Raw genomic sequence first — 9,788 nt, 5'->3', positions numbered from 1 at the left:
AGGACAGACCAGAGTTTGAATAAAACAGATGACTGTTTGGGGCTTGGGCTTCACAGTCCATTTGCAAGGATAGATAAAAAGGATTTGCAAGTATTTAAGGAAGAGAAGAGGAGCCCTGGTGGCACGGTGGTTAAGTACCTGGCTGCTAACTAAAAGCTCAGTGGTTTACACCCACCAGCCGCTCTATGTAAGGAAGATGTGGCAGCCTGCTTCCATAAAGATTTACAGCCTTGGAAGCCCTATGGGGTAGTTCTATCCTGTCATATTGGGTCGCTGTGAGTCAGAATCAACTTGATGGCAATGGATTTGGTTTTGGTTTTTGGTAAAGAGAAGGGTAGTCCAACTGACAGAGATAGGTTACATAATCAGGGTTAGGCAATTGCAAACTAGACAGCTGCTCAATAGCTTTTGGCACCAAAATTTACTGACCAGCTGGGATATCATTAATGCTTAACGGTTTTAGTCTTACGACCACATCTTGGCCTATTAGGCAGCCTTTGACCACCAGAGGGTACAATGTGTTCTGATGTAAATACCACATGTGTATCTGTGTAGCATGTATCTACTACATTGATGTGTTGTAGAATATACACTAAATATAAATGCATTTGCTCTTCAGAACACCATGTTAGATGGTATGACAGAAGAGGAAAAGAATTAAAATATAAATTGGTTTCCTAAGGGGGAAAAAATTAGTAATTATTCTAGGAAACTTTTTTGCATGTACTGAAAGTAAAGGAATCCAAATAATTAAAATAATTTTTAAAAACAAATTTTTAGAGAATTATTGCAGAAAAAGAAATTGGGCTGGGGAAAGTTCCGTACAATATGTGCATACAAATAAATACAGGCGAGAGGAATGCAATGGCTAAAAGACTGATTGAAGGATCTTAGCAGAATGCTCCCTGCAGAGTAGAAGAAACCTTGGTCCAAGTCATAAGCCTATGGAGTCTTTTTACAAAAGTTTCTAGCTAACTAATCTCCAGATAATGTCTTTACATCTTGAGACAGACAAAAGAAATAAGAATAAAATATTAGACATCTGAATGACACAGAAAGTTTCCAGAACGCATTATACACTAAAATTTAATGCCTTAAAATATTCAGAATATTTTCAGAAGTTCAAATTGTAGCAGTTGCTGAATAAAATTTGTCATATGACATGTTTCTGCAGTAGCAAAAACCAGTCACCCAAACACAGAAAACCATGTTTACTACTTAATCCAAAATGCAGGTGCATAAAGGATTTCACATGTAACTTGTCTCAATTTTAAATTATTTGAAGTTTATTCAATTCATTGTCCACTGAAATACCCCGATGACTTTCATTACCGTCTCTAGGTTACCCTATAAACCTGGCACTGGCCATACATCTTTCCTTCCCCCATAATACAGCTACTTGTTTGGCTATTGGCGATTGTTCCTCTTCCCTCTAAACCACTAAAAGCAACTTCAAAGTTCCTTCTTAAAGCTGGAGACCTGGTATTAAGAGCTTTACATGGGGAGTATCAAAAATACCAAGCAAGGTACTCTTACATCCACGAAAATACTTAACTGTTTGATAGACGTCAAATTATACACAGTCTAGAACGCAAAGGCAGCTACAAGTATGAGGAATCCTTTCTAAAAATATCTCAACTCTCTTTTGCTGGTGCTTTGACAAGGTATTAAAGAAGCACATCTTTATGTCTCAAGTTGTTTCTTTTTCTTCTTTAAATGGAGAGCATTTACCAAAACTTGGAGACCAGAGATCATGGAATATTAGTAGTGGAAGGACTTTGCAATCACCTAGCTCAATCTCCTCATTTATAGATGAAAAACTTGAGACAGAGCGAGCTTCTATGACTCTTTGTGAACATCCTACAGCCAGTTAGTAGGAAAGCCAAGACTAGTAGATTCCAAACATGTACTGATAACTAAACCAACACCATTTCCTCTAAATGGCACTATCTTACCACTACTTTTTAAACCACCTTTCACTTCGAATACATGTACCTGCTTAATACTTCCAGACTAATAATCAGGAATTTTGTTGTGGTTTTGCTTGTGAAAGGTCATAATGGGATATCTTTTTTAAGTTGAAAATCCAGGAATAAAGGAATCCTGAGTGTGGAATTCTGTCTGAGAGCCAGCCTGTCCGAGGTGTCCATCTCCATGATCTGTCTTTACCTGGCACTGGCACTCCTCCACCAACATCACCTCCTTGGCCACGGGGGCCAGGCCAGTGCAGTTCAGCTCCAAGTGCATCATGGTGAACTTTGTAGGCAAGCAGTGGGAGCAGAAGGTGTGGGAGTGCTGTGCAGCTCCAGGGGGATGAACAGACCCACACTTCCCAAAGCAAAGGTTGTTCTGGACAACTACTTTCTCACAGTCTTCATGGCTGATAGTCTAAAAGGCAAACATATTTCCTTAAATTATCTTTAGTCATTTCTTTCTTTATACACCATGCAGGACCCATTGACTGTAAGGCTAAAGATAATTTAGACTAAAACTTCCAAATCTTTCTAATTTTTGATACATTTTTTTTTTTTTTTAATAAGGGCATAGACAGCACAGAGCCCTGGCAGCGTGGTGGTTAAGAGCTCAGGCTGCTAACCAAAAAGTTGGCAGTTCAAATCCACCAGCCACTCCTTGGAAACCCTATGGGACAGTTCTACTCTGTCCTGTAGGGTCTCTATGAGTTGGAATCGACTTGACAGCAATGGGTTTGGTTTTTTGTTTTTGGTATAAGGGCATAACACTTCCTCAACTAAACTTTCTTTATTGAGTAAATCAATGAATTTAAAAAACAAAAGAAAACAAAATCAGTTGCCATTGCGTCAACTCTGACTCATGGCAACCCCAGAGGTGTCAGAGTAGGACCATGCTCCATAGGGTTTTCAATGGCTGATTGTCAGAAGCAGATTGCAAGACCTTTCTTCCCAGGCACCTCTGGGTGAAATCGAACCTCTAACCTTCTGGTTAGCATCTGAGAGCATTAACCATTGCACCATTTTAAATTAATAAATTAGCCTTTGGGAAGTGCCTAGGTTAATATAGGGAACCTTGGTGGTGCAGTGATTAAGTGTTTGGCTGCTAACTGAAAGGGTGGTGGTTCGAACCCACAGCCACTCTGCAGGATAAAGATGCGACAGTCTGCTTCCACAAGATTTACAGCTTTGGAAGCCCCATGGGGCAGTTGTACTCTGTTTACGTTATGAGTCAAAATTGACTGAACAGCAGCAGGGTTTTTTTTTTTTTTTAGATTAATATGAAAATACTTTATTTTGTATTTAAAATGGCAAACTTTAAGAAATTTTGTCTAATTGAATATCACCAGTTGGAAAAATTCTAATGGCTAGCCTCTTATATAGGTAGTGTGCCTTGCCTTTCTATTCCTCACAGTGCATTGTGCATAAAGAGTTCTCAGTACAAACTTGTTGAATTGATTGCAGAGTAGATAAGAACATAATGAGTTAATTCTACTCTATTTGCAGGGCCTGTGGTACACTCAAAGAGCCCTGGTGGTGCAGTGGTTAAGTATTTGGCTGCTAACACAAAAGTTGGCAGTTCAAACACCCTGGACACTCTTTGAGAGAAAGATGTGGCAGTTTGCTTCCATAAAGATTACAGCCTTGGAAACTCTATGTGGCAGTTTTCTGTCCTATAAAGTTGCTACAAGTCGGAATCAACTCGACGACAATGGTTATGAGTATTCTACCTATAAGGAGTCCTGGTGGCACAAAGGTTAAGTGCTCCACTGCTAACCGAAAGGTCAGAGGTTTGAACCCACTAGCCACTCCAAGGGAGAAAGACGTGGCAGTCTACTTCCATACAGATTACAGCTTTGGAAACCCCATGAGGCAGTTCTACTCTTATCCTATAGAGTTGCTACGAGTTGGAATCTACTCGATGGCAACAGGTTTTGTTTTGGTTTTTGGTAGTGCATTCAACTCTGTGGAGCAAAGTAGCAACACATATGCCTGCGAATCATGGTCATTACATCACTGTTGTCTTTCCCATAACCCCATTCACCTAGCTTTATGTGCTTTTCAAAATATGTAAGAGTCAGACACTTTCATTTTAATTATCAATAGTATTAAAAATAAAAATTTCAAAGGAAATTTGATAGACTAACTCTTAATTTTTTAATTGCAGATGGGCCAATGAAACAGTCATTATTATTTGATAACTGACTTGTCTTTGCTATATATCCTTGCCTTTTCAAGCAGAATACTTAAGTGCCTTTCAGAGTCAATGACCTCATAATACATAATACTGCCTGCTTAATTGGGTAGCCTTACTAGACTACAAAATTTTACTCTGCCCTGTGTTGTTTTTGGTTAAATATCTTCATATTTAAGGATCTGATGCACTTTCTCAATTTTAATTTAACATTTGGGGTATCTGGGAGGAAGTACATGGTAGAATGCCCCTTCGTTTTAGTCATCTGGAATTAATCACGATATGCAAAAATCAGTCAATGTAATAGGAATGAAGAAATAGATGGTTGTAGGGGGAGGAGATGCAATTTCACATCAAGATTTTTTTTTAAGTAAGCCAACAAATTTTACTCTTCCTCAAAATTCTGACCATAACTTGTTTATTAATTTGTCTGGGTAAGAAATCTACTGTTTGTTTTCCATCAGTCAATGTTGCTGATGAGAAGACTGACGCCAGTCTGATTCTCTATCCCTGTGAATAAACTAGCTTTATGTTTTCCCCTTCTTCCTGGAAAATGTGAGGATATTTTTTTTTCTTTCTTGGGGTTCAGAAATTTCATAAAGATGGGTCTTTTCTCAGCCACCATGTTGAGAATTTCATGGATCCTTTTTATCTCAAGACTGATGGTGTCCTTGAGCTCCCTGGTTATTTACTTCCCTTCACCTTTTCTGGTCCCTTTTTCTGAAACTCCTAGTAGTCAAATACTGCACCTTCTGGAGGTTCTCTATTTAAATTTACTGAAACGTCTCATATTTTTTAGCTACGGTAATACCTAGAAATGATTACTAGTATTACTCGTAATACTACAAATACTAGTAGTGTTACGAGTAATACTAGTAGTACTAGAAGTGATTACTAGAAAATAACTTTTATCGGAGAACTTTAACATACTTCACAACCCTATGATGCAGTTAGGTGTGAAATGTGAGCATTATGGCCCTCGTAAATGTGTGTGAGGATGTTCAGGGAAGGGTTCAGTATATCCCACTTTATTTACAGATGGTATTGACCTGCTCATCCACTTCTTAACAGGGTGCAGAGATATAACTGGGGAGATGTTCTGGCAATTGGCCCAATTCTCAGTTGCCTCATCGAGGGTACAGTATCACTCATCTCTCTGCATAAACCACTCCCAAAATAAAAATAAACAAAATCCCATAAAACATAACTTTTTGCCATGATTATGAATTATTACTGATATTGGCCATGCCAGCATGCCCTTCTCACACCATTTTCAGAATAACAAGAAACAATGGAAAGGCTGGAAGGAAATTTAGAACGTATGATCGTATTTTGCCAAATTCTACCATCAGTGCCCAGGAAAGCCTGGTGGTATAGTGGTTAAGAGCTACGGAAAAGGTCGGCAGTTCTAATCTACCAGGCGCCCCTTGGAAACCCTATGGGGCAGTTCTACCCTGTCCTATAGGGTCGGTATGAGTCAGAATCGACTCCACAGCAACAGGTTTGGTTTTGGTTTTATGATGAGTGCCCAAGGACCAAATCTAGGAGTTGGGCTATCCTCAGGCTTTAGCAGTTTCTTTCCCTCCCCTACACCCTTCCCAGGTCTCCACTGCCCTCCAGTAAACACTTATCCCCTCTCCCCCCAGAACACATACCTGGCTGAAGGGTACTGTCCTACAGGTCTCCCGATGTACTTCGTGGCTTTTGATGGGCAAGATGACCCCCTGAGAAGCCGGGCTCTTTCTGAACATGAAGTAGTGCCAGAATTTCTTGGCCTCTTCCCGAAGAGGAGATTTCTCCATTTCTCTCTCGTCCATTGGATGAGTGATGGCCTGGCTTCCAGGTGAGAATTGCCGACTGACTGAATCCTGGGGCAGGTGCAGTTCTCTTTCAGGCTGCTTCCACAACCTGCCAAACCTGGACAGCATCTTCTCTCTCTGTCTCTGGCCTTCCAAGGCAGGGCTGGCACCCACCAGGTGTGGCATTGCCACAAACAGATCTGGCTTCTCCTCAGCTTCCCCGTGGTTGCCCATGGGGAGCTCTCTGCGACTCCTTTCTACAAGTGCAGGGGAGAGAGAAAGCTGACTGTGGCGGCCATTTTGCTGCCTTCCTGCCTTCCCCAGAGGCAAAAGTACCAGCAACTGAAATAATAGGAGATGCATGCTGTTGGGGCCCAAAGGATGGTGAGGTGCAAGGAGAAGCTAGTCTCTGCAGGACCTAAAACAAGGAAATCCTATATATAGATACCTGCCTTGTGGGATGGGGAGGCAGGTGGTCAGTAGCCAGGCAAAGTAAACACATTTATTGTTTGCTTGAATTATGTAGTGCTAATGGCGTCCTGCGTTCACTTTGGTTTTGTGTATTTTAGAAGACCCCAGTGAAAGCCTCGGACCCAGGGGGTAATTAACTGACAGTTTAGCTGTCGTCTGAGATTTAAAGAGTATTAGCCAAAACAACACATTCTTTACCACAATTTCCCATCACTGTTATTAGGACGACCAGAGTCAACTAACATTTGCTATGTATATCCGTATTGGGACAGAAATGACAAGACATGTTTTTATTAGAAAAACATATCCAGTAAAAATTAAAGTATACATTTAGCAAAAGCCCAGGCCTTTACAAAGGCTATTAATGCATTCATATACACACACGTGGGACCAAGGAAGATGTACATCAAAATTATAAGGAAGGGAAAGCAAGAGCTAGAGGTATGTTACCTGTTCAGCAGAGGACATAGCATCTCTTACATGTGGATTGGGATTTTTTATTTTTATATGGTAACAGAGTGAAGGGAATACCTTCTCCATTTCTCCACATGGAAACTGGTAATTCCCAGGTTAATCCCCTCACAGTAAGAATCAAATAATCAGTACTAAATTTCACAGCTGGTCAGATAAACCCTTTCAATTCACAAATTTCTCAATAGGATCCAAAGTAATAGACACACAGCTCATCTGTCTTCAGTGAGGATGGGGAGATGTCCCCCTCAAGCTATCCTATCAATTTTCTTTCTTTCTTTCTTTAAACAAAGAGCCAGACTTGAAAACGTGGATTCTAAGAGCCAGGATTGATCAGCTTTGGGCATGAAGCTGGCTGGTCAGTTCCCTTCCATTCTGGAATCCACATCATCTACCCCAATTCTACAATAATTGAAACAAACATGAACCTTCTGGGATTCAAAGGAAAATTTGTTAAAGGACTGTCATTCAAAAATGCCATCAGTCAGCCAAGGATATGAGAAAGAAACACATTCACAGATTCAACCCCAGAATGGAGTCTACCGACTCATGGACAGCAGTCCAACATTATTTCCACTGGGAATCCACCCAATACTTGAACTTCTCTCCTTTTTATTTAATAACCATATTCCTTGCTTTCGGCAATAGGTTCTTAATAATCCTGGAACATGTCTTCCTTTTTTGCAGTACTGATTAATCTTTTTTCCCCCCCAGGATATGACCCACTGGAATCTTTTCTCCAGGCACTTGTGTTCTTCTTAATAGTGGTGCTTGATTTCTATGAGATAAAGCCTTAAATAAGTCCCTTTGCCTATAATAATGAACTATTTAAAAATGTACCAATGTGTTGCCAGAATTCTATCAGAAGAGATAAATTTTACTTGCACTAAATATCCATGGAATCCATGCTACTGTTAATTAAAGTACAGTTGATTCAAACTAAATGAGAAACATTATTTGCCATTTTTTTTAAAGGACCTGGGACCTTTTCTTTTTTTTTTTTAAATTACCTGTCATTTGAATTTCTCAGTTCCCCTCAGCCATCCAATGCACTGGGCTGTAGTCCCTGCTTATAAATATGGCATGGAAACCAGCTATAATAGCTTTCCTGATTCCTTTTAAACTTTTCAGTGACTGAAATTCCATTGCCATCAGTCATAGTAGCTAGCATTCCTCAAAACTGAAAACGTCTCAGAGATTCCGTCTGGGTGGTCTCAGGTTGCTCCGGAATGACTGAACACAGGATACAGTTCCAATAATTTCAGCTGAGCTGAAATTTCTAAGGTGCCCATCTGTAGGCCAAGCATCACAATTAGATATGCAGAGATGACAGAAAGTGATGAAAACTTGATCCTCTCCTCAAGCAGGTTATATAGTCTGGTGGTATCATACATTTTACAGCTCTATTGTATTGTCTATAGGGATGTCAGTTATCCATTTTTAACATTTCCTTAGTCCTATAATTCCTCTTCCTCTAGTCTTAATTGTGGTGTTATTTTATGCTATTTAAAAATCACTCATAGAAAATTGACTTTTAGTGTTCTGTCATTCTTGTTGAGAAGATGTTCAATGATTCCGGAGGGTGAGGAGCTCTGGTGGTGTAACAGTAAAGCATTCGTTCGACTGCTAATTGAAAGTTTGGTGCTTCGAACCCACCAGAGGCTCACAGGAGAAAGACTTAGCAATCTACTCCCATAAAGATTGTTGTTGTACGCCGCTGAATCGATTCCAACTCATAGCAACCCTATATGACAGAGCAGAACTGCCCCATGGGGTTTCCTAGGTTGTAATCTTTATGGAAGCAGATCACTAGGTCTTTTCTCATGTTGAGAAGCTGGGTGGGCTCAAACCACTGACCCTTCGATTAGCAACCAAGTGCTTAACCATTGAGCCATCAGGGCTCCTTCTCATAAGGATTATAGCCTAGAAAACCCTATGGGGCAGTTCTACTCTGTCACCTGGGGAAAATAGACTTGACAGCGCCTAACAACAACAACAACACAGCCTGCAGTGATCAGAATTACTGAAGATAAGTTTGTTTCCACCCCTGGTCTTCTACAGTGAAGAGCAGGTGATTTTTGCCTTTCACCGCTATGTCTTTTCATCAATTCTAAAGCTCTGTACATGATACATTATATTCTACTTTTAAGAACATGAACAAACAGGTTGTAGCTTTCAGCAAAAATATGCTGCCTCTGTTGGTCTCCAGCTCATACAAGCATCTAGTTGCCTCCAAATTTGGGCGAAGCCAAATGGAGGTTAGGTCAGAAGGAGGCCTCCAGACACCGCAGGAAGCTGTGTGTGAAGAGAGCACCACAAATTGTCGGCTCACTTAGTACCAAATGCCACAGTGAAAGGCAGACCTGAGTTTACAAGCTCACCAAGTCCACTTCCTGGGCCAGCTTCAGACCTCCATGAGAGCCAGAGAGGCCAAGCTCAAAATTTAGCCATTCCAATTTACATCTCATGGTCAGCATGATCTCTCTGTTTTCAGCTTGTCCTGGTTTTCTTAGGCACTAAGATGTCTTCGGAAACCCTGGTAGCATGGTGGTTAAAAGCTAAGGCTGCTAACCAAAAGGTCAACAGTTCGAATCCACCAGATACTCCTTAGAAACTCTATTGGGCAGTGCTACTCTGCACTATAGGGTCGCTACGGGTCAGAGTCTACTCAATAGCAATGGCTTTTTTTTTTTTTTTAAAGATGTGTTCAAAGAGTCTGGGTGGTGCAAGCAGTTTGTGATTGGCTGCTAACCAAAAGTTTGGCAGTTCAAACCCACCCAGTGCCAGTGGCACAATGGAAGAAAGGCCTGACAATCTGCTTTTGTGAAGGTTACAACCAAGAAAACCCTATGGGGTAGTTCTGTGGGGTTGCTATCAGTCAGG

The 9,788-nt window shown here is 40.7% G+C and overlaps 1 protein-coding gene across 1 annotated transcript; it reads right to left on the bottom strand.

Moving 5' to 3' along the window:
• Nucleotides 1–549: 549 nt before the first annotated feature.
• Nucleotides 550–6,395, bottom strand: CER1 (cerberus 1, DAN family BMP antagonist). The gene is made up of 2 exons (XM_003407675.3): nt 5,820–6,395; nt 550–2,388 (listed from the first exon to the last, which is right to left on the bottom strand). The coding sequence occupies exons 1-2, from the start codon at nt 6,324–6,326 to the stop codon at nt 2,074–2,076; spliced, it is 822 nt and encodes a 273-aa protein (XP_003407723.1). The 5' UTR covers nt 6,327–6,395; the 3' UTR covers nt 550–2,073.
• Between the last annotated feature and the right edge of the window lie 3,393 nt (nt 6,396–9,788).

The sequence above is a fragment of the Loxodonta africana genome, chromosome 9, assembly GCF_030014295.1.
Source record: "Loxodonta africana isolate mLoxAfr1 chromosome 9, mLoxAfr1.hap2, whole genome shotgun sequence".
NCBI lineage: Eukaryota > Metazoa > Chordata > Mammalia > Proboscidea > Elephantidae > Loxodonta > Loxodonta africana.
The sequence above is the reverse complement of the archived record's forward strand: the minus strand, read 5'-3'. Positions and strand labels throughout refer to the sequence as shown.

Bases quoted from the DNA above. Each gene is read 5' to 3' on its own strand.
- CER1 (XM_003407675.3), bottom strand. From the start codon at position 6,326: ATGCATCTCCTATTATTTCAGTTGCTGGTACTTTTGCCTCTGGGGAAG. The intron at 2,389-5,819 runs GTATGTGTTCTG...TTTGCCTTTTAG, and splicing joins GGACAGTACCCTTCAGCCAG to ACTATCAGCCATGAAGACTG.